This window comes from Chaetodon trifascialis, chromosome 12, assembly GCF_039877785.1.
Source record: "Chaetodon trifascialis isolate fChaTrf1 chromosome 12, fChaTrf1.hap1, whole genome shotgun sequence".
NCBI lineage: Eukaryota > Metazoa > Chordata > Actinopteri > Chaetodontiformes > Chaetodontidae > Chaetodon > Chaetodon trifascialis.
Genome location: NC_092067.1, coordinates 26,613,857 through 26,640,722, shown reverse-complemented (window position 1 = coordinate 26,640,722; position 26,866 = coordinate 26,613,857). Strand labels below are relative to the sequence as shown.

Genomic DNA, 26,866 nt, shown 5'->3' with positions numbered 1-26,866 from the left:
CAGCTGTGAAAAAACTTTATTCAACAAATTTAAAAGAACAGAGAAGCAGCAGCAGCAGCAGGGACACAGAAGAAATAAAAAGGCAGAGTGGAGGAAGATGAGCTGCGCCCTGCTCACGCTGGGCTTGACCTTTGACCTCCACCCGTTAAGAATCTGCTCTGCTGTAAATTAAAATCTGAGGTCACCACGAGGTTTTGGGGTTTGCTTTGTAGAGACCGTAGTCTTCGCTCCTGAAGAAGGCCACTTCTGTTTCATTCACTGAAACAACAAACAGAAACACGCCGTCATTAACCTCCAGCAGCTCTTCATCACTACCATCGTCATCATCATTGTCATCGTCGTATCAGCCTCTCTCTGGCTCAGCGTATCACAGCAGGACCCACATTCACTGCAGCCAAAGGCAGAGTGGAACTGGAACCATTAACCGACTCTGTTTTGTTTCTTTCCACTTCGCTGAAACGAACCCGTCTAAAAATAATAATTTCGTCTTTGAACATCAGTTTTGGTGGTTGGATGTAAACAGGAAGTGGCGTGGACTCAGTTAGCCGTTAGCAGCTCGTGTTTGCAGCGTGCAGACAGATGTCAGTCTGATCATTTACTGATCCATGCCTAAAATGTGGTGAGCTAGCTAACGTTAGCTGTATTCAGCTTGGTTCAAAGCTTCACTTTTCCTTTTCATGTGAGTAACTGTACTTTTACTGGAGAACAGACTTTCACTGAGCGCTGACTGAACACTGACGACGGACTCTCACCGACGCCGGCGGCTCGCAGGCTTTGGTCGTTCTGCAGAATGAGCGTCTCATCGTCTTCTAAGCTCATCACCAGCTCGTTGGTCTGCCAGAGAAGAACAAACAGTTTCACTCAAATGAAAAACAGCACTGATGTAAGAAACATGCAGCCGGGGGATGTTTTTAACTGCAGGATAAATCTCAGTGTTTGAGGCTGAAATGTGACCAAACACACACTCATTCAATGTTAACGAACAAATGATTCAGTCCACGAAGAACCAAAGTCCTCCAGCTTTTAGCTTTTAGCTGCCTCGACCAATCACAGCTGTTTGTACCTGTGCAGCTCCTCCAGGTGTGACGGAATAAACTGGAGCTCGTGTCTGAACGTTTTGGGGAAGAAGTCGACGCGTCGACTCGTTGCAGGCAGCTGTCACTCATGAACGTTATACTTGCGGTGGCTAAGCTAGCAGTGCTATTTGTAGCAACAGTTAGCAGTGCTAGCTTAGCCTGTTGGACAGTTTGAACAGGTGGGACGTCACAGTAACCGCAGCGTGAAGGGTACTGACGTGAACGTTCGCTGGATGCTAAAACACCAAATGTCAGAGGGTTTTCCTTATGTTAAAGTTGCTTTAATAGATTTGAGCGTTCTCTCTCTTTCAGCTGTTTCTGGTCTCCTCCACCTCCTACATGCGTCACTACATCCACCAGCTCGTCTCTGTCTGTCTGCTGCTCGGCAGGAAGTCAGTGTTTTCCCCTCAAACTGTTTGTTCGATGCTCGGTTCAGTCGTCAGAACTTTATCGTTCAGTGGTCGGTGACAAACCTTCGTTCACACGCTTCCTTTAGACAGATACCTTTGCTCCGTGTGCTTGGTGGGTGATCTTCATCGTGTCTGAAAGAAGAGCAGATGAATCAGATGCAGAGCTCGTAGACGCTGACATGTGCAGCAGTCTGTATGAGAGCAGTCGCACCTGACAGCAGGTGAGACTGAAGCGAAGGTAACTGGCTGATTGCAACAGAACCACAGCAGAAACGCACGTTCATACTTTGATGTCAGCTTAAATCTTTTACGTGTTGGCTTTTTGGATGATGCGTTTGTTATGATCATCATCATTAGATTCTTTACACTGAGAGTGTTTGTCATCTGAGACACTGAACCCCTCTTCTCATGTGGAAACACGCTTATCTATTTTACATTGAAGATGCAGCTCTTATTATTTTCTTACTATGTGGATTTTTATGCTCCTAAATACTGAGAGAAATGTCTCGTGTGAAAACTACTCGGCAACTTGGCTGAATCTGATCTATTTCACATTTCCATTAACACATGTGCCTTTCCTGCAGCACCTGAGCCTTTAAAGCAGCTGCTGTCCAGCTGTGGCTTCAGACGAACGGCTGCTGTGACTCTCACAAACCACCAGAGGTCACTGTGCTGCTGAGTCTGCTCTTCATCAGGCCTCATCCTCGTCACTGAACATCATTAGAAAACACACACACACGTCAGACAGACGTACCGTAAGAGTACTTCTTGAAGGGGGGAGGAAGGCCGGGACGTGTTGCAATATCTGGAAGAAATTATGGGATGTTACATGATGTGACTTACAGATATTAGACCACACTGAGGAAAAGATCCGAGATTTAGATCATAAATTCGTAATATAAGAGTCGTAATATTACGAGCAAAAGCCTCCATCCTGGAGGAGCAGACGGTCCCAAACAGAGCAAAGGACTGTGAGGAGACACCAGTCCAAACTAAGACAAGACCTGGACTGTCAGGAAACTCAAACCTGTAACCCAACCAGCCTGGAAGCGTGACAAACGACCGGAAGCAGCCTGCTCCGTCACACTCTGTTCTCGACATATTTCGACGTTTTACCTGAAATCTTCTGTCAAATGTGTCTGTTCTCACCGTCTCTGACAAACTGCATGAAGTCCAGCACCGTTTGGTCCAAGTTGACTCCGCGAAACACGACCGGTTTGAAGTTTCTGTGCTCGAAGGACCTCACCAGGCGGACAGTGACCACCGCTTCGGCCGCCATCCCGCCGCTGGTCGCCCCCGCGGACTAAAGTCTGTTTTAACGGCTCTGTCACAAACAGCCGCGGTGTTCGGCATCAGTGTGATTAGCTTAGCATGAGTTCAGAGGCAAGCGGTGTCGTAAGACCAGAACAATCGAGAACATTCAGCTGCGAAGACTAGACGAGTCGATAACCGAGCGAATCGTTTTCTTCTTCGTGGTTATTGACGCAGGCGGCTGTTTATACCGCCAGCTGCCTCTGTGGAGAAACGTAAAGGTGACACGTTGGAAATAAAGCTGTCAAATACTGAAAGTACCATATTTCCCTCTGAAATGTAGTGGAGTACCTCAAGTCTGTACTCAATTACAGTACTTGAGTAAATGTACTACCCCCCCCAAAAGAGCTAAGCAGGCGTGTCACCGCTAAAAAGCGCTTCAGTAAATACAACAGACAGTGAACGCACCACTGCTTCTGACACTGTGGCAGCTTTTTGATGCCAAAATGACACAAACAAAAACATCTTTCACATGTTAACCAGATTCTTTTCCGTTATCTCAAGCGAGTTTTCATTCTACTCTGACAAATTTTCTTTTTATCAGATACAAAATTATGCATTTATTTGATTTTCAAGCCAGAACAAACAGTTTTCTCTCTTTTTGTTTCTGTGTTGAACCTTCAGGGATAAAAACAGAATACAGGTACATTCAAATGACTGTTTGGCCGCCAGTTTGCCACGTTTGGTCCAAATCAATATGGTAAATTAGGTAAATTAGAGTGTGATTACATGTTTATAATAAATATAAAATACTCAAGCATTAACTTTGAGACGTTTAGTCAGAGCACAGCAGCTCATGCAGATATAATTCAACAGCTGATTAAACAGTAACTGTCTCTGAACCGGTTTTCTCTGTAATTACTGACAGTTTACACACTTACATCCAGGACACTTCAGAGATTATTAAGAAATAACAGACAGTAAAATTAAGTCTAACTGCTGTTCACACAAACTGAAATATGGAGCTGCAGTTCATTTCAACACCATATGTTTTATTAGAACTGCTGTTACAAAGATTCAATATTACAAAACATTCTTCTGAGAATTAAAGTCAAGAAATCCTTTGAGTGAATTTAAGGCACAGCAGATGACAGACGGCTGACCTTCTTGTGGCTGTCATGAAGGAGGAGGTAGAGTTCAGACTCTCACAGAGAGAAAAGACACTTCTGGCTTCTCCAGATTTCTTTCCCTTCACATCTGGAACATCAGATGTCTCCGCAGGCTCTCAGAGGATCCACCTCAGTCGTCTCCTGGGTGTTTGGGGGCCGGTGTCTGGCGCTCTCCCAGCCCCTGCGGATCTTCGTCAGTCTTGACGTCAGACACGGCAGAGCCAAGAAGGTCCGCCCAACCAGGACCGCGCACGGCAGGACGAGGGCCAGCAGGTAGACCGGCGGCAGGTAGAAAGGATACGCTGCAGGTGAGAAGGCGAAGTCCCAGCCGAAGAACAGAGTGTGCATGATGGAGAGCGTCAAAGCAGCATAACCGAGTCCTGACTGCAGACACACAAAGACAGCTCCAAGAATACAAGAAGGACAAATCCATCATTCGCTGCTGATGACACACACACACACACACACACACACACACACACACACACACACACACACACACACACACACACACACACACACACACACAGTGTGTGAGTGAGAGGGTGAGACTCTGCAGAGCATCTGAGCTCAGACTGAACGAGGAGCTCACAGCCAAACTGTTGCTCCTTCACACCCGAAGCAGCCAAAGGAGGAGATTCAACGTTGCTGTGGATTGTGGACAGGGACATCTGGACCCCCCCTGACCTGTTGGGGTCCATGACCTTTACCTCATTTTCATACAAATCTGCTGACCTGGACAAATGTAAACTCCCTCCAGTTGAGGGTATTTCCCACAGAGGGCAGAGAGGTGACGGCCAGCAGAGTGAGGACTCCGAATCCCAGAATTCCAGAGGACAGGTAAAGGTCAGACCTCCACACCTGCTGCTCCACCAAGGAGTTCCCTACAGCAGCTTTCACCTAAAAGTGGTTAAAACAAAGAAAAAACACAGAAATACCAGTGAGGCTGTCAAACTTCAGGACAAACACTGTGAGAACATTCCGCTCACCTGGCCGGCGCTCACCTGGCGGTCAGCTGCATTCTGCGCCGCCTGTCCCGCAGTCCTCCGCAGCGTCAGACACATGCTGTACACGGCGTGCAGTGCGGCGCAGAGGAAGCTCAGCAGGCCCAGCTGCTTCCGCCCGCACAGCCAGCGGTCCAGCCAATCAGGAAAACGCTTATATTTGGTTCCTCTGGTCAACTGCAAGACCGCCGCCAGCAGACCTGAGGACACACAGGACCAGAGCAGCTCAGTGGACATGAGGACACACAGGACCAGAGCAGCTCAGCGGACATGAGGACACACAGGACCAGAGCAGCACAGCGGACATGAGGACACACAGGACCAGAGCAGCTCAGCGGACATGAGGACACACAGGACCAGAGCAGCACAGCGGACATGAGGACACACAGGACCAGAGCAGCTGAGAAGACATGAGGACACACAGGACCAGAGCAGCTGAGAAGACATGAGGACACACAGGACCAGAGCAGCTCAGCATCCCCTGCAGGTCGAGTTAAAGTCAAAGACAGATTCATGCGTGTTGCCGCAGCGCTGCCTGATGATAAGACACAACTTTACGACTGAGTAGCGTCTTTGTCCAAAGCAGGAAAAAGAGGCGAATGTTAAAACACGATCAGCACGTCCTCATGGGACAAACCAAACCAAACCAAGTGAACAGTCCACTCTTTCGCTGGGCGAGCGTCCTGTGCTCCAACCACACCATGAAAATGAAAAGATACTGTGACTGAATTCTGAGTCGTCCCAGCTTTCAATCATATTTCTGAGCTGCAGACTTTAAACTCAACATCAGGACTCGTTACTCATCGTGTCTGCTGGAGTTTTGCCAGCCTGCCGTAAAGAATGAGTCACTCTCGATCACCTGACACACCTTCAGCTGCAGAGGAAACCAGCAGCGCGTCGCCTCCGTCCTCCCTGAGCTCAGAAACGTCTTATTGAACTGAAAGTTCCTGTTCTGACTTATTAACGAGCTTCTTTTCCTTTGAGTTAAATGTTCAGGATTACTGTGTTTTCATGCCTCTGACAGCTTCACCATGACTGACTTTAACTTAGAACACGTTTCTGTTGCACACCTGTCACCTGTCTATGACGGCGTCACACCGATGTCAGACCTCTGTGGACGATAACGTCTTTTGAAAGAGCTTAAACGTGCCACCTTTCATGGTAGCCAGATGCTAATTGCTATTAGCTTCACGTTCAGATAGGATCTTTGTGTTTAGATGGTCACTGTGTCAGGTGTGAGCTCACGTTGGTCCCCAACCAATCACAGCTCGCTGTCTTACACAACCTGTGTGACGTCATCGGGAAGGAAGTGCTGCAGACAGACTTCCAGTCCGCTAAGATTCACTGATCAAGACCGTCACAGACACCCACCCTCACCCCTGAAGGCTCACACCTGTGGGGTCGACTCATATCATTCAGTACCTGGCAGGTAGACGGCAGCCAGCGTAACCAGGGCAACAGCCGGCAGCGTCTGGTTCACCGTCACCAGCGGGAGCTGCTGGAAGTTGTTCTGTCCTCGATCGAGGTAGGGCAGCAGTACCTGCCTCAGGAAGTTGTAACCATAGAAGAAGAGGAAGAGGAGGAAGGTGGCCAACATGGGGCCTCCCCAGGAAGGGAAGAGGAGGAGCGGCGCCTCCTCGATGTCTCCAGATGCACACAGACCCCCCAGGTCCACGGGGCTGAAGCCCAGGCGACGGGCCAGCTGCAGCACCGCGGCTTTGGAGTCAGAGCAGTCGCTGCAGACCAGCACCTGGAGGGTGGAGGTGACGGAGGGATTCAGGTGCAGAGCAGCAGCGTGTCTCCCTGCTACATGTTAACGTGTTTCTCTCCAGCTGCGGCTGCAGACGAAGCTGAGACACTCGTGTCAAGACAAACCAACATCAGTCCCAAACATGTTTTTTACTCTGGTGTCACTCTGCTCTTCTGACCTCACCTGTGCCTCCACCTCACCTGTCTGCTTCCATCATGGGCTCCAGTCTGCAGCGCCCACGCGGACACGACGTTGAACCCCTTCACCACGCGGCTCTTCGGGAAGAGCTCCGCCAGCCTCTCGGCGTTCGACTGCTCCCTGCGGTTCAGCCCGGCAGCGTTGCTGACGTCCACCAGCACCTTCCCGGCCAGCTGCTCCCTCAGCCCCACCAGGGTGTGGTAGTGTTCTGGGTAGAGTGCGGCGAACACCACCCTCTCTGCGCTGTCCGCCGCCTCCCTCTGTGACCGCAGCTCCGCCCTGTCAGGAAACAGACCCCTGGGAACGCGGCTCGGGTCGCGGCTGCCCACCACCACCCTGAAACCCCCGGCCACCAGCCGGATCGCCAGCGAGCGGGAGAAGTCTCCGGAGCCGATGATGCCGATCACGGGGCCTTCTGGGAGGCGGGGCGGGGGCTCTGAGGCGTCGGAGGCACCCCCGGCCAACAGGGGCGCGTTCATGTCCGTCTCCATCACGACCTGCTGGAGGCGAGGACGACAGAGAGCCTGACAACTCAAACTGTGGAGCCTTACAGGTTTAAGACGCTTTTATGAGACATTGCTGTGAGAAACGAGCACTACCTGCTGCGCCACCGTGCCGCCCACCAACAAATCATTAATTAATTAATTACAGTCGCAAAGTAAAGTCTACACACTGTACAGGAGCACACGCTTCATGTCCACAAGTAATCTATTACTGCTAATTATGCAATTTTCCTTCAGTAGTACATTTGTATTGATTTATTTGTTGTTGGTATTTGCTGTCATTTCTATTTAAATGTGTATTTTGACCTTGTTTTCAGCTGAATGTCCATTTGTGTCCCGTTAAGATGATCAGTCTGCTGATTCTGAGCCGCAGTAATAAAACATCACACAAAATCTCAAATGGAGAATAATTAACGCTCACGACGTTAAAACAGGAGGTCTGTGTCACAAAACCATTAAAACTAGAATTTAACGAGAACATTTTCATACTTTGGAACTTTCCAGCTCAGCAGTAATTTGTCAGATCTGATGATTTTTTCCAGTTGATGAAAAGAAAAAGTGACTTTAAGCTCGTTTCTTTGTTCACTTTGATAAAAAGTTTCAATCAAATTCACCTTAAAGTCCGCAAACATGAAGCCTCAAACAGCTGACGGAGATGAGCACAGACCCAGCTGACATGTTTTTATGGACAGACCTCTGACAGCACAAACAAACAAACAAACAAACACGCGTTCTGACTTTTACGTGATGATTTGAACGTCACTCACCGTCTTCTGTCAACACCGGAAACGAAGCGGGACCGGAGCGCTCACCTGCGGCCTGTCCTCCTTCACTGGAAACGAAACTGCGGCTCGGCTCAGCCCCTGCGCCTCAGAGGACTGTGGACCTGTCACGTGTACGGGGAGCCCCGCCCACTGATGCCTTCAGGTGCTCCGGTTGAGCTCCGACTTTTGGCTTTCCTTTTCTCATAAGGTTTAAAAACAGCACAGCTCTCCTCACCTGAGTACGACCGCGGTCCTGACAGGTCAGTGTCCAGGTTCTAATCAAACTCCTATTTTATGACACTTCTAACCTCACAGCAGAGTGAAATATGACTTTATTACAAATAAAACTTCATTTATTTGGCAGTTAAAACTGAAGGTTTATGGAAAAAGCATCTGACGTGGTACAAAATGAAATACACTGTAAAAGATTAAACAAGCGTTTCCAAACCGTTTTGGTTTGAGACTCCAAACAAAGACGCCATGTGCCGCCGTTTCCTCTTCATGTTCCAGATGTTTCCAATCTGTTAGCAGCTTCGCTAAAAGCTCTTCAATGCAGGCAGGAGTCTGCAGCTGTTAAATCTGCATTAGGCTGCTGAGCAGAAAATAAAATATTTGAGATAACCGTCCTTATAATAAAACTAAATGCAGAATCATTCCAGTGTGCAGATGTAAATGTAAACAACTGCAGTATTTACTGTCTGAGCAATATTTCCGACAGCAAGTGAAGGCATCACATCTGAAGAGGAAGATAAGGCTGTACCCTCGGCTTCAGTCCGCTGATAATGCAAAAGTTTCATAAGAGTGAAGCAGAGACAAACAGAGACGGAGACAGATGTTGATCAGAGACTGTGTCAGTGTTCACGTCTTCACTGGAAGTACTGACACAAAATACTCCGTTACGAGCAAAGTCCTGCGTCCACAATCCTACAGAATACTAGTCTCTCTCTCTGACTACATTTCTGTCTGTCTGTCTGTCTGTCTGTCTGTCTGTCTCACTCTCTCTCTCTTGCTCTTCCTCTCTCACCCAACCGGTGGAGGCAGATGGCCGCCCACCCAGAGTCTGGTTCAGTCTGAGGTTTCTGCCTGTTAAAAGGAAGTTTTTCCTCGCCGCTGTCGCCAATTGCTTGCTCATGGGGGAATTGTTGGTTTCTTTGTAGATAAAAGAGCTTGGTCTGTACCAGCTCTATATGGAAAGTGTCCTGAGACAACTTCTGTTGTGATTTGGCGCTATACAAATAAATTGAATTGAATAGTACATAAGTATTATCTGCAAAGTCTACTGACAGTGTGAAAAGTAAAACTGTTGGTGTGCAGGTGAAGTGCTGCTGTCAGTGTTTCTCTCTGCTGTCTGTGGATTCATGTTCCTGTGCATTCATGTGTTCATTCATGGTCCTGTGCATTCATGTGTTCATTCATGGTCCTGTGCGTTCATGTGTTCATTCATGGTCCTGTGCGTTCATGTGTCCATTCATGTTCCTGTGCGTTCATGTGTCCATTCATGTTCCTGTGCGTTCATGTGTCCATTCATGTTCCTGTGCGTTCATGTGTTCATTCATGTTCCTGCTGTAGATGTTTCAGCTCATTGAACTCCTTTATCTCCTGTTGCTGCTTTAATCTTCATCAATGCTTCAGATTCTATGAGATCATCACGTTTGCAGCGCGGCGTCCTGTGAGAACCACGTATCTCCAAAAAGAAAAAACAGGCTGTTTTCAGCTTTGTGACGAAGCTTTTTCAGCTGATCCAAGAGGCTTTTAAAGAGTTTACTGAGCTGAAGAAGATGAAGGAACTCTTCATCCTTCACTTCAGCACAAACATTCAGCATCAACACATCTGGAGATACGAGCTTTTCACTGGACAGGAAGCAGCCTGAAGACTAACTAGAGCTGTCAAGTAAAAGCAGTGGAGTAAAAAGTACAACGTTTACCTCTGAGATGTACTACTTGGTAAATGTACTCAGTTACTTTCCACCACTGCAGTGACGTACAGCAATAGCACACTGTGTCCACTGGGTGTCGCTCTTCTACTGCAGCACACTGAGCTGAAGGGTTGTGTTTCTGTTCTGAGGCCACACAGAGCTCTCATGTTCCTGCTGGAGTTGGTTGAGGTGGAGCTCATTTTAAACTAACGATTCTTTTCATTCTGGATCAATCTGCTGATCATTTCCTCCATCGATTGATTGATTGATCGATTGCTTTGGAAACTTTGTGAAAACAGTGAGAAATGTGGTCACGATGAGCCCAAAGTGATGCCTCCACCATGTTTGTTTGGTCCAAAGCTCAGATCATTGAGATCATTGAGAGGAAAAGCAGCCAATCAAACATCTGAGAAGATCAAACATCACACGATTCCACAGCAGAGATCAATAAACCGTTAAAACAACAGATGATCAGTGACTTTCTGCCAATCGACTGTTCGAAGCTCTTCGTGTTTTTTTAATTTGTGAAGTAACTCGTGACTAAAGCTGTCACAAACGTAGTGGAGTAAAAACTACAATATTTCTGTGGAGCAGAAATTCACAAAGACTGACGTCCAGAGCAGGACGTCCACGTCTCCTGGGTGACGTCCACGTCTCCTGGGTGTTGCTGAGAGACACACTGCTGTACGTAACTCGACCACACGCTGTAAACACACTGCAGGCTGAGAGCTGCACTGTTACAATCAACACATCGCTGCGCCGGCAGGATGTCTGAGACTAAAGTGTCTAAAAAAACTCGACATTTCTTCACCCGAGTGAGACTTGAAAGCTCCTTTGAGAGTTATTAATAAAACTGAAGGTCTATTAATAGCCTGATTTGAAGGAGACCACCACGCTTTGACCTTTCCTCGCAGCCCCTCTCACAGGATCCCTGCGGTCGGCGGCGTTTGACATTTCAGGCTCAGACGGCGACTCGACTGGAGCGGCACACACAGAGCAGCAGAGTCCAGACATCGTCATCGTCACTTCCAGGGGATGAAGATATTAAGGAACGCCTCCCTGCGTTCAGCTCTCTGACGGCACATGTACTCGATTGCACAGACAGTTTTGTGATTTATTGATTCATTTCATCTTAAAAACATGCAGCGAGGCGCTCTGACAGCTGACGGATGTTTGTGCGCTGCTGCCAAATGATCGATCAGGTGAAATGTTTAATGAACTGCATGAGAAAATGAAATTCAGCTGGAGCTTCATTTGTTATACCTGCAGCTCTGCTCACCTCTGAGGGAACCGAGCGGAGGGAAGCCTTCAGGCATGACGAGCCGAGTCTGGATAAAGATCCGGCTGTGACCTTTTGGACGCTGCACAGGATGTGAAACGCTGAGGACTTTTATTCTCATAACGTCTGTGATCAGAGAACTCCAACAATGTCTTTGTCTTCCTGGTTAGCGCTGTCGTCCCATTGGACGCCTGCTGCCTTTAACACAATGTGAAGGCCTGAAAAGGTCGACCTCTGCTGGTCGCTGACAAAGGAAACACAAAGCCTACAAAGACAGAGCTGCACTCAAACATTAATGAGCTACAGTGTTAGCATGCTGCTAACATGCAGCTAACACTTAGCTTAGCACAACAAAAAGACAATTTATATGTCAAATATATCACGTGGGGTATTTAACTGTATTTGATTCCAGACCTGAACATACGATCAGAAATGGTCTGCAGTCAGACTCAGAGCAGGGATGACTGAAATGACGTGATGGTCCAAATCCGGTGAACCGTGAAGCTGGCGCAGCTCTGAGTGAAATGTCTCAACAGCTATTAGAGACGTTCAGGTTAACGACCATTAATACCCGTCAACATTCACCTCTGCCTCGGCTGTGCTTTGTGTTTAATGCTAATCAGCGATTGTTAGCATGCTAACATGCTAAGCTCTTGTGGTGAACGTGGTAAACATTGCACCTGCTAAACATTAGCATGTTAGCATTGTCGTGGTGAGCGTGTTGGGCTGGAGACTCAGTCTTCAGTTAAAATGAGCAGCCTCAGGCCATTGGTCAGCCTGTCTGTCAATCAATGAGCAGCCCATTGATCAGCAGTAAAGACTTTCAGGTTTTTACTGACACTGACGACGAAAGCAAAGCCGAGCATGGCGGTCGTAGAGCAGATCCAGGATTGATCTGTGGAGCGGAGCCTTCGGCGCTAACTGAAGCGTTTTACGTCATTCTGACCTTTTCCCTCTCTTTCTTTATTTTGTATGAAACACCTCTGCAGCCCAGTGAACCGGAACAGGACCTGCAGGCGCTTCTGCTCTCACATGAATCTGCATTGTAAAAGACGACCCAGAGGACAAATGTCTCTGTGAAGGTGACCTGGACTCTGAGGTGGTGGTCCACTGACCCACTGCTGCTGTCTGATGGAGTTAATGTGATGGAGATGCTGCCTGTTCCAAAATATGACCTTTTGTACTTCGACTATTTCTATTTAATACTACTTTATACTTCTACTCCAGGAAAGTATTCTACTTTTACTCCATTACATCTGTCTGACCGCTTTAGTTACTCTTCAGGCTGCTTCCTGTCCAGTGAAAAGCTCGTATCTCCAGATAAGTTGATGTTGAGTGTTTGTGCTGAAGTGAAGGACGAAGAGTTCCTTCATGTCTTCTTCAGCTCAGTAAACTCTTTAAAAGCCTCTTGGATCAGCTGAAAAAGCTTCGTCACAAAGCTGAAAACAGCCTGTTTGTCTTTTTGGAGATACGTGGTTCTCACAGGACGCCGCGCTGCAAACATGTGATGATCTCATAGAATCTGAAGCATTGATGAAGATTAAAGCAGCAACAGGAGATGAAGGAGCTGAAACATCTACAGCAGGAACATGAATGAACACATGAATGCACACATGAATGAACACATGAATGCACACATGAATGAACACATGAATACAGCGGGAACATGAATGAACACATGAACGAACACATGAATGCAGCAGGAACATGAATGAACACATGAATGAACACATGAATGAACACATGAACGAACACATGAATGCAGCGGGAACATGAATGAACACATGAACGAACACATGAACGAACACATGAATGCAGCAGGAACATGAATGAACACATGAATGAACACATGAATGAACACATGAACGAACACATGAACGAACACATGAATGCAGCGGGAACATGAATGAACACATGAACGAACACATGAACGAACACATGAACGAACACATGAATGCAGCAGGAACATGAATGAACACATGAATGAACACATGAATGCACACATGAATGAACACATGAATGCACACATGAATGAACACATGAATACAGCGGGAACATGAATGAACACATGAACGAACACATGAATGCAGCAGGAACATGAATGAACACATGAATGAACACATGAATGAACACATGAACGAACACATGAATGCAGCGGGAACATGAATGAACACATGAACGAACACATGAACGAACACATGAATGCAGCAGGAACATGAATGAACACATGAATGAACACATGAATGAACACATGAACGAACACATGAACGAACACATGAATGCAGCGGGAACATGAATGAACACATGAACGAACACATGAACGAACACATGAACGAACACATGAATGCAGCAGGAACATGAATGAACACATGAATGAACACATGAATGCAGCAGGAACATGAACGAACACATGAATGAACACATGAACGAACACATGAACGAACACATGAATGCAGCAGGAACATGAATGAACACATGAATGAACACATGAATGCAGCAGGAACATGAACGAACACATGAACGAACACATGAACGAACACATGAACGAACACATGAATGCAGCAGGAACATGAATGAACACATGAACGAACACATGGACGAACACATGAATGAACACATGAATGCAGCAGGAGCATGAATGAACCTGCTGCGTTCATGTGTTCATTCATGTTCGACCAACAGGTAACCTCACAAGGTTGCAGCCACACGCACACACACCTGCGTGCGCGCGCACACACACCTGCGCGCCCACACACACAGGTCCAATGGCCCCTGGGTGGGAGAATATCTCGTTCTGGTGCCTGACACAAACGTTACGTTCACCTTTGTATTCATATTGAACATGTTAAAAGCTGAGAGTCTCCTGAATCGATTAACGATCAACAACCGTTTTTAAAATTCACACATTGAGGAAACTCACCGCTGACGGCTCTCATTGATCCACAGATCGATAACACTCCGACAAACATGGTCTGAAACGTCCACAGAGGTCCAGAAGATCCACGGCAGTGAAGATATTTCGTCCAAAACGTGAAAATAATCAACAAAAAGATGTTTTCTCCTTTCACATTCACCATGTTTTCCCAGCTGTAACTTCCGCAAACATTTACAGATTCGCGCCGATGTGTCTCCAGTTTCCAGAGTCTCAGGTGACCAATCACAATCTGCCATAGAGCAGCCAATAACAGTCTGCGTTGAACAGACGGACCTCCTTCAAGATTGAGCCAATTATAACCGAGTCTGCAGATGACTGACACTTCAAATAGCCAATGAAATTCTGAACGGGCCAAAATGCATAACAGTCTATTTTATGCATGGTTGTTGTGGTTGTGTTTGTTGTTGGCGTTGTTGTGATTGCCTTGACTGTCCCTTGTATGTTGAACTGCACTGCAAACCAAATTTCCCCTTGAGGGACAATAAAGACCTGAACTGAAATGCCACTTCAGTGTCTTATTTACAGCTCAGGCGCCTCAATTCAAGGATTTCAGTGTTAATATACACAATTTCAGCCCACATGTTCTGAAGAGCAGCCAACAGTTAGTCTGTGAGCCTTGAACAGGTGTTTTAGGCTCAGTGTTACTGGACAGGTATGGAGTTAAAATTCTGACTGCTGGTAATGCGTTTAAGAGTTTAAGCAGCCGCCACTAGAGGGAGCTGCAGCGCCAGCAGCAGTGCCTATGGATAGAAAGAAAAATAAGCAAAACATTTATTTCTTCAGTGAAATTTAGTTTTTCTTAAAGAGGACATTTTGCTGGGAGAGCTAACATGTGACAGCAGAGTTTATCAGTCCTACACCGGCTGATTTTACCTCAGATAGAAGCCCTGCGGTGTCGTGGTCTTTCAGGCCGTAAGCTGCTTTATCTAAGTCATATCCAAAGGGTACGTGTAATTACAGTGATTATGTGGGCGACAGTGATGTGAGTAGCATCTGTATCTCTGTGGTAATCTCACCGAGCGTCCCTCTGTCCTTAATCTCCGTTACTCAAACAGAATTCTGGCTTTTGATGTGTTTCTGAAGATATTTCAGTGTGTTTTCCTTTGTATGAGCACATAGATCACGTCAGTAGAGCCATCAGAGAGGGTTTGGGCATCTGATCAGGATCCTCCTGGGCCCCTCTGTTTGGGGGGGTTTCTGGGCACGTCCATCTGGTAGGAGACCCCTGGGTAGACCCAGACCCCGCTGGACAGATTATGTATCTAATCTGGTTTGGAAACGCCTCAGGATCCCAAGAGGAGCAGGAAACAATGCTGGCAAAGGGAGGCCTGGATTACCGTGTGTCCTGCTGCCTCTGCGACTCGGCCTGGGTAAGAGGCAGAAAACAACAAACAACAGGAACGGCTTCTCTGAAACACGCCGCTCACACGGATGATGAACGAGTTACTGTTTGCTGTAATCAACATCTAATCATTTCTCCATGCACAGCGACGCCCTGCTGAGCAGTCAGACCCCTGACGCCTCGCGAGCTCCAGATGAAGCCTGGCACCGAAACACAAAGGTCAAGGTCAGGAAAACACCAAACACACCTGCTGATTGGCTGCTCGTTACACTGCTTGAAGTGAATGAGGACACGCTCAGCACTTCGAGGCTCAGACATTACTCTGCACGTCTCACGCTGACTCGCTGTGAGGATGCATTTTTCTCTGTCGTTCAATGAGCAGATGCATTGTGGGACGTGACAGATGTTAACAGCCCTGTGACGGCACTGATCTCGGATCAGATTCCAGTGTGAATCCACCTCGGCTGCACCTCTGTTAGATTGTTTGTCCGCGCAGAGAAACGTAGTTTTACCCAGAAGTCTCAGCAAAGACACAAATGAGAGAGAAGCGTCTGCGTGAGGCGGAGAGTCGGTCAGTGATTTGGCTGAAGGCGGCTCACATTATCAGCCTCCTCGCTCTGCGTCTGTGTCTCCACGCTGTCCTGCAGGCGGACACACAGAGACGCTGCTTTTCCTGCCGTCTTTCTTTTTCATTAATTCCTTTAACCGCACAGTTCTTCCTCCCAGGCCCTTCTTGTCTTTCCATATACACCAAAATGCATTTACATCTGCTTCCGACTGCCGAAGAGGAGGCTTAATTTGACTGAGGCAACCTCATGTTCTGCAGTGACCTTCCTCCAAGTCACAGCAATGTTAAAGTCCACTGAGGGCGAAGAAAATGTTCTGTTCTGCTGCTGATGAACAAACATGGACCTGCAGTCCAACGCTGGACAGATTAACGGCGTCACATGGACGCTTGACTGAGACATGACAAACAAACTCATTCACTGAATGACAGTAAGAAACGTGTCTTCATTCCCTTTTCATTCTGATTTCTGAACATTTTATCCTCCAGTTTCAGACACGAATTCGTTTTTCAGTCATTTATTTCAAGATTCCCATTAAAAAACACTATGAATGTACTACACGGCCAAAAGCAGCAGTGGTGGTGGTATGTCACTAAGTATTTACATTTTGTGGTACTTTTACTTCACTTTAGTATTTCCATTTTAAGCTACTTTATCTCAGAGGGAAACATTGTACTTCTTACTTGACTACATTTGTCTGATACTTTAGTTACTTTGCAGATCGAAATATCAATAGAAGACATAATCAACAAATAAATTACAATGCAGTATAAGAGATTACTGTAAAACACTGTAGAATACTATAAAGTATAATTTAAAGTACAATCCAGTAATATGTTATTCTGAAATGTGAGTACTTTTTACATAGATTTTGATGCTGATACTTTTACTTAAGTAATACTGTCTGAATGCAGGACTTTTAATTCTGAGTGTTCATACACTGCAGTATTACTACTGAAGTAAAAGAAGTACTTCTTCCACCACTGGATTGCAGACCCAGACAAAAAGCCTTTTGGCCACATACAGGAAGTCATGTGACACAAACACGAGCACGCTGGCTTTGCTTTGAGCCTCGCTGATCAGAGTTTCTGCAGAAACTCGCTGTTAAAGTCGCAGCAGCAGCTTTAAATGCTTCATGACCTTCACGGTGAAATGAGCATCTGCTGTGTCTGCGTCTGCGTCTGCGTCTGCGTCTGCGTCTGCGTCTGCGTCTGCGTCTGCGTCTGCGTCTGCGTCTGCGCCTGCAGACCAACAGCCACAGGCCACGCCGACCTCAGGCCACGCCGACCTCAGGCCACGCCGACCTCAGGCCGCCTTCATTTACATCTTCCAACAATATGTCAGCAGTGTGCGTGTGTGTGTGTGTGTGTGTGTGTGTGCGTGTGTGTGTATGTGTGTGTGTCATCAGCATTCTTCTTCTACTATCTTTTACTGACAAACACGGTCATTCAGATGATTTCATCCTGACTCGCTGTAGCAGAGAGCCATGCAGGCGTTTGCATCATGGCCGACAGGCTGCCAGGAAGCGGCCTCTGACATGTGGCCGCTTGGCGTGTTAACGTGTTGCAGCCGTGGCCCTCAGCAGCACGCTGAGCCGCTCGGCCGAACGTGTCAAACTGACATTTAAACAAAAGCTGAGTGAGAGACAGTTTGTTAGCGTCTGGCTGTGGCTGCTGGCGATGTTCGGCTGAGGGTGTGTGTGATTACAGAGTCTCTAACTGCTTGTGTGGCCTCGAGCGAGGAGCAGAGCAGTCAGAGGTTCAGCGAACCTGAGAGCTGACGTGTTAGTGCACAAGTCCTGCAAACTGAATGCTAAAATATGTCATTTCTCATCGAGTCATTAGTGTTAGTTCTCTGACCCGAGACACAGTCGACCGTATGAAGACGAGCACTGAGCAGCAGGAGGACACAGACGCTGACATGATGCACAGGAGGCGAAGCCACCTCTCATTCCTAACAGACATGCAGCTGTGGAGGAAGTACTTCAGTAAAAGTACTAAAACTGCACTGAAAAAATACTCTGTCACAAGTAAAAGTCCTGCACTGAAAATGTCAGTTAGTGGAGAAGAGAGTCTCTGTGAGATGTGCTGGAGTACGAGTAGAAAACAGTGAAGAACTTCAGTAAATGTACTTTAGAAAAACTGGAGACATCAGATTCTCTCCGTCTGAATCTGACTGAAGTGTTGAATCCACTTATTGAACGTGAATCCTCTTGAATCCCTCTCAGCTGTATTCAGGTTGATCTGCCCACATTTCAGTCAGTTAAATACTGATTCCAGATCTGTTTTCACACAACGCAGAAACTCTGATGAACGTTCACAACCTGCAGCTACAACCTGGAGACGACATGAGCAGCATATGGGAAGTTAATTAACGATGGCTGTGACGCGGCACGTCGAGACAGGTGTAGCCTGCTTAGGCTGGCACGCTTTGGCACCGCGACAGGCCGGCTGCCGTCAACAGATTTGTTTTTATGGGATTTAAGAGAGTTTGTGGCATTCACTGATTTTTTAAAGTATTCAGGGTCTTCAGCCTGCCTTCCTCTACAGACGTTAAACAAACTGCTCCTTTGACCTGAAATCATCACGTCTGCATCTGAATTTAAAATGAAAAAAGACACACAGCATCCCCTTCACCGTCACGATCAGTGTGTGTGTGTGTGTGTGTGTGTGTGTGTGTGTGTGTGTGTGTGTGTGTGTGACTTCCTTCAGCACCGTCCATGAAGGTGCAGAGGCAGTGTCTGGGTGTGTGACATCATAACCAATCACACATCCTGAAATGAAGGCGCTCGCTCTCTGAAGACTGACTCTGAGTCTGAGAAGCCGTCTTTCACCTTCCTGTAGCTCTGGCTTATAATGTGGACGACTTTGCACACACACACACACACACACACACACACACACACACACACACACACACACACACACACACACACACACACACACACACACACACACTGGAAAAATCAAGCTGGGAGTGAGTCTGTTTGATTCAAACATTTTTCTCAAAGCACGAGGAAGCTAATCACCAACACTGAATGATTTCATTTGTGCCCATCGGGGAGCGTGGCGACGCGGTGGGGCCTCGTGGCTTCCTGTTGGAGTGTCAGTGTGTGTGTGTGTGTGTGTGTGTGTGTGTGTGTGTGTGTGTGTGTGTGTGTGTGTGTGTGTGTGTGTGTGTGTGTGTGTGTCTGGCACTCATCAGCAGTGTGGGGGAGCTCCTGGAAATCGACATGGGCGCTTTGTTAGCGGCTAGCTTAGCCTGCTGAGACAAGGGGATCTGAGGTTAAATCCTGATCTGTGGAGATAAAGATGAGCTGATCCTGACAACAGAAGGCAAGTCGTGTCTCAGTAGCAGATTAGGCGAACAGGAAATGGGCTCCAGCCAACTTTCAGAAGGCCCCAACTGCAGAGGCTCTTCGTCACTCAGAAGCTGAGGGTGGTGGTGGGGCCCCGGGGCCCATGCTGTCCTCCAGAGAGGGTCCCCAAAGGCCGGATGTCGTACTCTGTCTGAAAGGAGGCAATGCGTGACACAAACAGATCTCCTGCTGAGGAGGCACGAGCTGCAGGCTCCATCAGCACAAACAGCAGCAAACTTCAGCAGCTCCAGCTCCTCACACGAGGTCAGACTGAAGGTCGCAGCAAACAGCTGCTGTTAACGTTCCACCTCCACACGGCCGAGGACGCTCCTGCAGAACCGTCGCACTGCCTCCATAAGCAGCAGAAAGTACAACAATTTGTAATTTAACCAAACCTCGATCCCATAAGAAACACCTTTAATTAAAACTCCAATCCACCGCTAACAGCAGGTGTGTCACCTGACCTGGTCGGCAGTCTCACCTCATGTGAGATGAAGGAGGCACAAACAGGAAATCAGATGCAGTGATGAAGCTGCTCTTATTCTGACACACACACACACACACACACACACACACACACACACACACACACACACACACACACACACACACACACACACACACACACACACACACTCTGATGCCTGTGAGTCTATAACAAACATTTTTTAGAAATCCAGAGTAAAGTTCAGGTTGAACTTGCTGTATTTTCACGTGTTTGATGCAGATTGTTCCTCCCTCTAAATTAATTTATTCTGCTCCTCTTCTCAAAAGCAGAACTTGCATTGAGATGATTTTCTGTAAAGGAGATAAAGGAGGAAATGTCTCACAGTCTGCTAGAAATTCAAAGTGTCAGTAATGCTTCCTGATCCGGCTCCCTCGAGGCTATGCAGAGGGATTTATAATTCATACATAAAGATGGCGTGATTATTGTTGCAGTCTTAATCCAAATTGCAACAGGCTTTGCTCTGAACTCGTTACGTCAGCAGCTCTCGACCCCCTCTCGCTTGTTGCAGCCGAACAAAAAGCGCTGGGAGCCTCTTTCTGCTCGGAGTCCCGCCGCGTCCAGTCATGCCATAGCGAATATTTCGCCTGTCAGCCGCGTGAAGCCAAGCGACAGTGGCACCGCGCCAACCGCTGCAGGGCGCGCTGGCTCCAGGGCTCCGGCGCGGCTCTTCCTCTCTCTCCTCCTCATCCCGGGCTCCGCTGACTCCCTGTCGGTGCACTCTCTTTCTGTCGTGACTTGTAGCGCTCCACCACCTTCCACCATTACGTCCCAAAGCAAAACGGACTTTTTAGCGCTTGCTTCTCGGACTCTCCAGAGGAAGAGAATCGTCGCCGCGGTGGTTGGCATCGTCATGGTTTTGGCTCTCATCATCGCGATCCCCCTGCTGGTCCAAACTTCCAAGACCGATGCGCACTACGAGATGATGGGCACCTGTCGGATGATCTGTGACCCGTACAACCCCAAGCCGAGCGCCACGGCTCTGGAGGTCATGCAGGACCTGAGCGCCATCCCCTCCCCGTCCTTTGTTCAAGGGACTAAAGGCGAGCCGGGTCGGCCGGGTAAACCCGGGCCGAGGGGCCCGCCAGGCGAACCGGGGCCACCCGGTCCGAGAGGACCGCCGGGGGACAGAGGGGACTCTGGAAAGTCGGGGTATCCTGGGGTAGTGGGCACGGCGCGGACCGAGACCGGTGGAGACCTGGGCTCTGCCATCGGCGGGGCGAAGATCGCGTTTTACGTGGGTCTGAAAAACCCTCACGAGGGATACGAAGTGTTGAGGTTCGACGACGTCGTCACGAACCTGGGGAACCACTACGACCCGATAACCGGCAAGTTCACGTGCCAAGTGTCTGGGATTTACTACTTCACCTACCATGTGCTGATGCGCGGTGGAGACGGGACAAGCATGTGGGCAGACCTGTGCAAAAACGGACAGGTAAAGATCACCTGCGCTGTGCGCGTGCTGATTAAACACGCTAATTACGGTTCTTGCTTCGTGTGTGTGTGTGTGTGTGTGTGTGTGTGTGTGTGTGTGTGTGTGTGTGTGTGTGTGTGTGTGTGTGTGATCCATGGAGCGCATTACGCACTTAAAATAATGTCCAAACGCTGACTGTGATGTGGATGTGCGCTCCTGATTTGATCAGTTTCGGTTAATAAATGTCTGACGAGCTGTCTCGCGCTTCACCTGTGACCCAGAGGTCAGGGTGCTCTGGTGTTGTTCCAGGCTCGGCGCGCGCGCGCGCGCGTTGGGTCGGTGCTGCTGTGAAGGACGCACAGGGGTCTGCCTGCAGGGGGGCGCTCACTGCTGGGTCAAAGCTCTCTGTCTCTCTTCGCTTGCAGGTCCGAGCCAGCGCCATAGCGCAGGACGCCGACCAGAACTACGACTACGCCAGCAACAGCGTCGTCCTGCATCTGGACTCCGGGGACGAGATTTATGTCAAACTGGACGGCGGCAAAGCGCACGGCGGAAACAACAACAAATACAGCACGTTTTCCGGTTTCCTTTTGTACCCGGACTAACGTGGACAGAAACAAAGCTCACCTGATCAACAGCGTTGATCGGACCGACAGGAAGATGTCACATCAGTCTACATTCAGTCGTAAAACCTCACTCCTCTTATAGAATTAGTATTATTTTGGGGGGTGAAATAATTCCACTTATTTCCACGATAGTTTCATGTTTGCTGACACATCTGTAATCTGGAAATAAGTGTAATTATAACACATTCAAATGATTATTCAGAAGTATAAAACCCTCAGAGTTATCCCTCCAGCGGTTTGAGGTCTGCCTTCACACGATGGATTCAGCCTGTGTTTGCAGTCCAGATGTTGTTGTTGTTGTGCAGAGTTCAGGTTGTTTGTCGGCCTGCAGAGGAGCAGCAGAAAGGCCTCGATGACCTGTATACAGAGGACATTACTGTGTGCTGTCATGCTATTTTTTGCTTGAAAGTGTCTCACAAAGATACTATAAATATATAAAGTCTATACGTATGTATGCACTTCTGTACATATTTATTCCAGCAGAAATGAGTGAACCCGTCTTCGCTGTAGGCTGCAGTTAACTGTCCAATGTCCAGAAATGTTTCTATCTGTCTTGGTATTCCAGTATAAACGTTGGTCAGTAATTTCAATAAATGATGATGTTTTCTACGTCGGTGTTGGACTTGCAGTCGGAGTGGAACTGAGGCCAAATGTCTCTGTGATGAGGAGGATGTGATGGTGCAGCAGGATGAAGCTTTGAGTTCACAGACAGAGTCTCACAGCGGCCGCAGGCCAATCGTCCTGCTCAAATATCATTTCACAGCCTCCGACGCCACGCTCCTCTAATCAGCTGCTTTCATCCAGATCTCACAGCCCGCTCTGTGTGACAAATGGAGCCCAGTGCAGTAACTCCAGTACACTTTGAGAGTACTTGTACTATGCCTGAGTATTTCCTTTTTATGCTTCTTCACAGTTATTTTTATCCACTACATTTATCTGCTTTTACTTCTCAAAAGAGATTTTACATAAAAATAATGAAACTCATAAAATACTCTGTTCAAGATGAACCAGTTCAGCATAAGGTAGTTAACAGTACCTCCACCCGCAGCAGCTCCACCTGCAGCAGCTCCACCCGCAGTGGCTCCACCCGCAGCGGCTCCACCTGCAGCGGCTCCACCCGCAGCGGCTCCACCTGCAGCGGCTCCACCAGTAAAATGCTGCTCTAACATCGATGCTTTAGTATGAACAATCTAATAAAGTCACAGAGGATCAGACGGGAGACATTTCACTGCACAGGGAGTACTTTTGCCTTGATACTTTTGCAGATAATACTTGTGTACTTTTACTTAAGGTGGAGTTTGAATGCAGGACTTTTGCTGCACAGTAAAAGTCTGTTGTGAACAGTGTTAATATGATGCTGCACCTTTATTAAAGTTCCTTTAACACTTGAGACATAGAGAGAGAGGGTGTGTGTGTGTGTGTGTGTGTGTGTGTGTGTGTGTGTGTGTGTGTGTGTGTGTGTGTGTGTGTGTGTGTGTGTGTGTGTGTGTGTGTGTGTGTGTGTGTGTGTGTGTGTGTGTGTGTGTGTGATAGATGGCCTGTCCCAGCCTCACAGCTCTGCATGCATATCTCGTGCAGACAGTGATCCATCCCGCTCTGATGAATGTTGAGATGACGCTTTGTCTCCGCGCCTCGTGCTTTATGAGTGTCTCATTAATTAAGTCAACAGCTCAGCACGTCACACTCATTCAGGACGGACGTCGTCGTTAAACCGCCTGGACTCTGCAGCTGCGGGACACCGGCAGCATGTTAAGGACGCACTTAAGATCCTTAAGACATGGAGCGTCACATCCTGCGGGGCAGCATGCGTTATTCATCCCGCCAGGTGGTACCTGAGTGCTGGCCGCACCTGAGGCTGCATTGAGCGAGTTTGCAGGGTTTAATGTAATGAAGCATTTTAATATGGGTCATCAGGGTTAGACCTTCACATGGGATCACGCAGGTCGTCCTTCTGTCCAGGTGTTTCAGAGGAAGAGGGATTTAAAGGTTTTCAGGTGTTTTTAAGTCGACGCCTGATAACGTTCTCAGAAGCTGATCTGAACTATGTGACAAGAAACGTTTAACTGGTTCTGTTTTACACCACATTCTGGTTGTGTCCTTCTTGGAATTCATGGATCCTGTTTTTTTAAATAATTCAGTTTATTCTTATTCACATAAGACAGTTTAAGGTTTGATTTCTTGACTCCTGGATGAATTTATCAGGAGTAACAGTGCTTTTATTTTGAAATAAAAAATGAGTGGAGAGTTGGACCCCTGATCAGCGCTCAGCCAGTCACATGAAAGCGGATCATGGTGACTGCAGGTGTGCTGGGAACCGTCCCAGCATGCACCGGGGCCACAGCCTCATGGAGTCTCAGTGTGTCTGTTTCTGCTTTGGTGTCATTTTGTTCTCCGTGACCGGTGACGTTCTCCCTGATGGACCTGCAGCAGGCTTCAGTGAGAATCATGAGCCTGCAGTCTCTTAAAGCAGCTTAAATTACATGAACATTTTTGAGTTTTGCAGTTATTGTTTAAATTCCCACTTAAATGTCAAATGAAATGATCGTTGGCTCTGCCGTCAGCAGCAGAGTCTTTGAGTTGAGTTTACATTTTCCATTAGCATGAAGTCACGATCAGCACAGAACTGAATCTGCTTCAGGACCATGGACAGAGGACACTTCTGCTGCTTTCAAGTGCGCCTCAGAAGCTCAGACTTTTCAATGTCGGTGTCTTATGCGTCAAAGGTTTTTCAGTCAGGACTTGAAATAGACCAGATCTCTGAAGTATTGTGGAAATTTATTTTACTTGTCTCTTAATTACAGAGGAACTGTTTCTGGTTCTGCATGTCAAAGTGTTTCCAGGGGTAGAGAAGCGATACTGCATACGTTTAAAAACTAGTACAAAGCCTTTGATGAGTGTCCTCAAGTGATGTCACTCAAGTCAGGGTCAGTGGAAGAGCAGACGTTTGAAAGTGAAACTGACCTGTTGAGCAGACCAGGCTACATTAGCTGCTAATGAAATAACACATCTGATTCTCCGATTGCAGTATTAGCAGTCTAGTTGCATTGTGGGTAATGTAGGCTCCAGGTCGTGAGCAGGAAGGAGAATACGTAGAATCATACATCTGGTTCTGCTGCATCGATTTAGACTCTTTGTTACAGCAGTGCAAAGCTAAACTGGCTGAGTTTCCTCTTTATTGACATTCCAACACTAAACATAAAATGAAAAGTAAAAAAAAAAGAAATACAATCATGTAGTTGCAATAAAGATGAAGATGATGATGACTCTGCATAAACAATTTATCCCACAGCCCCTGAAGCAGCGTGGACAGAGCCTGCGTTACATAACAGAGGTCAGCAGAACGTGGTCACGCTGTCCCAGGCGCTCTGAAGGAGGCACATGAAGCCTTTAACGTGGATCAGAATAACTTCATCCAATGAAGTGAACTCAAACAATCCCTGAAATCTAAACCTCCACGAGTTCAAAGGTCACACTGGATCCAAACATGAACGAGGCTGCTGCGAGTGTGCAGATCTCAAGCGTGACGCCACGAAAATGACTGACTAAGAAAACATCCTGTAGTTTTAAAGTTTAATGAAATGATTCGTTTGATTCGTCTTATGTTACATGAGCGAGTTTCAGAGTCACAGCTGCTGTGTCGTGCAGAGTCCATCAGCCAAAGCTAACAGAAGTCTTCCTCTGTGCCGTCTCTCCGCTCTCTGGACGTCCTGTTCGGGACCCTGTGAAGACCCTGTGAAGACCCTGACACTGACTTCTCAAACCGTTTCTCGCTGTAAGTGATGAGATCCTCTGTGAACACCTGCTTTTCTGACGGTTTGGTTATTTTATTTGACTGTTGTTTTTTTCTCTGTGCTCTTCTCGCTGGTTTGACGGAGGCGGGGCTCAGTTGGGAAAAGGTGATGTCACACACTTCTGTGCACCAATCAGGCTTTCTTTGAATAGGCAGGTATGCGTGTTGCTCCGGCATCCAGGAAGCCTCTGCCTGAGACGTCCCAGCTCTCGCTCTGTCCTCCAGGTGAACTGCTGGCTGCCTGAATCATGACCTCCTTCCTCCAGTCGTGACCTGAAGCTCACGGGTTGAGCTGTACGCTGACGGGCAAACAGAGGGCTTCAGCTCCGCCTGTCCTTCACATGCTGACCCACAAACAAACCGTTTCTTTAAGCTTAGACTCATCGGAGAAGCAGCCTGCTCTGTTCTTCACTCATTGAGTCCTTAAAACTTAACGACAGGGCGAACATCAGACTGGCTGTGGACGTAAATGTCTAGAAAAGCAGATGAGGAAAAGCCAGCGAGACTTGATTTAATATGATGAACGCCGGCCCTTTAAAAGGCTCTTCGCTCTGTGAGTTAAACGCCTTTTAAACTGCTGACATTTCACAGAACATACAAATCAAAGCACTGAATCAAAGGTAAAGCCTCTGTGAGCCGCCGAGGCACAAACCTCCATCTCTGTCGGCAGCTGTCAGACTTCATCAGACCTGCTCGTTTACTGTCTCCGTCCCACAATCCTCTCTGCTAAATGAAAGGCAACAGGTTTTTATGGCTCTGTGCCGGCGCAGGGACGCCACTCTATTCGTTGCTTTCCCGCCTCTCTCAGTTAGCCTGCTTTCAGAGCGCCGCAGGCAGGCAGGTGCATGCTTTATGTGCCTGATTGACACCTGAGCCAGGGCTCTGACACAGATGCTAGATTCCCTCCACACCAGCACTAATAAAACAACAAGACGCTCTCTGTCACTTCCACAAACCAACAGGGGAGCCGGATGGCGCTGCTGGCGAGCGTTGAGCATCGCACGCTAACT

The 26,866-nt window shown here is 47.7% G+C and overlaps 3 protein-coding genes across 6 annotated transcripts; 1 reads left to right on the top strand and 2 right to left on the bottom strand.

The window, feature by feature from the left end:
• On the bottom strand, positions 1 to 2,903 carry c12h2orf76 (chromosome 12 C2orf76 homolog). The gene is made up of 5 exons (XM_070976708.1): positions 2,636 to 2,903; positions 2,241 to 2,291; positions 1,581 to 1,618; positions 753 to 834; positions 1 to 258 (listed from the first exon to the last, which is right to left on the bottom strand). The coding sequence occupies exons 1-5, from the start codon at positions 2,763 to 2,765 to the stop codon at positions 182 to 184; spliced, it is 378 nt and encodes a 125-aa protein (XP_070832809.1). The 5' UTR covers positions 2,766 to 2,903; the 3' UTR covers positions 1 to 181.
• Positions 2,904 to 3,336: 433 nt separating this feature from the next.
• On the bottom strand, positions 3,337 to 8,444 carry steap3 (STEAP family member 3, metalloreductase). Of its 4 annotated transcripts, none has more exons than XM_070976706.1 (6): positions 8,120 to 8,444; positions 6,861 to 7,343; positions 6,333 to 6,660; positions 4,911 to 5,110; positions 4,642 to 4,806; positions 3,337 to 4,290 (listed from the first exon to the last, which is right to left on the bottom strand). In XM_070976706.1, the coding sequence occupies exons 2-6, from the start codon at positions 7,335 to 7,337 to the stop codon at positions 4,003 to 4,005; spliced, it is 1,458 nt and encodes a 485-aa protein (XP_070832807.1). In that variant the 5' UTR covers positions 7,338 to 7,343; positions 8,120 to 8,444; the 3' UTR covers positions 3,337 to 4,002. The 4 variants fall into 4 exon arrangements, with proteins under 4 accessions (XP_070832807.1, XP_070832806.1, XP_070832805.1 ...); XM_070976705.1 differs by having other exon boundaries at positions 6,861 to 7,358; positions 8,129 to 8,444; XM_070976704.1 differs by having other exon boundaries at positions 6,861 to 7,355; positions 8,129 to 8,444.
• Positions 8,445 to 20,564: 12,120 nt separating this feature from the next.
• On the top strand, positions 20,565 to 22,216 carry c1ql2 (complement component 1, q subcomponent-like 2). The gene is made up of 2 exons (XM_070975991.1): positions 20,565 to 21,461; positions 21,866 to 22,216. The coding sequence occupies exons 1-2, from the start codon at positions 20,880 to 20,882 to the stop codon at positions 22,043 to 22,045; spliced, it is 762 nt and encodes a 253-aa protein (XP_070832092.1). The 5' UTR covers positions 20,565 to 20,879; the 3' UTR covers positions 22,046 to 22,216.
• Positions 22,217 to 26,866: the final 4,650 nt, after the last annotated feature.

What these genes read in the sequence shown, in the direction of transcription:
- c12h2orf76 (XM_070976708.1), bottom strand. Translation starts at nt 2,765, where the DNA reads ATGGCGGCCGAAGCGGTGGTCACTGTCCGCCTGGTGAGGTCCTTCGAG. An exon ending in CTTCAAGAAGTACTCTTACG is followed by an intron (nt 1,619 to 2,240) that starts GTACGTCTGTCT and finishes CTCTTCTTTCAG; the next exon opens with ACACGATGAAGATCACCCAC. An exon ending in CCTGCGAGCCGCCGGCGTCG is followed by an intron (nt 259 to 752) that starts GTGAGAGTCCGT and finishes TTGTTGTTTCAG; the next exon opens with TGAATGAAACAGAAGTGGCC.
- steap3 (XM_070976705.1), bottom strand. Translation starts at nt 7,349, where the DNA reads ATGGAGACGGACATGAACGCGCCCCTGTTGGCCGGGGGTGCCTCCGAC. An exon ending in GGCTGCCGTCTACCTGCCAG is followed by an intron (nt 5,111 to 6,332) that starts GTACTGAATGAT and finishes GTGTGTCCTCAG; the next exon opens with GTCTGCTGGCGGCGGTCTTG. An exon ending in AGAATGCAGCTGACCGCCAG is followed by an intron (nt 4,807 to 4,910) that starts GTGAGCGCCGGC and finishes AACCACTTTTAG; the next exon opens with GTGAAAGCTGCTGTAGGGAA.
- c1ql2 (XM_070975991.1), top strand. Translation starts at nt 20,880, where the DNA reads ATGGTTTTGGCTCTCATCATCGCGATCCCCCTGCTGGTCCAAACTTCC. An exon ending in ACCTGTGCAAAAACGGACAG is followed by an intron (nt 21,462 to 21,865) that starts GTAAAGATCACC and finishes CTTCGCTTGCAG; the next exon opens with GTCCGAGCCAGCGCCATAGC.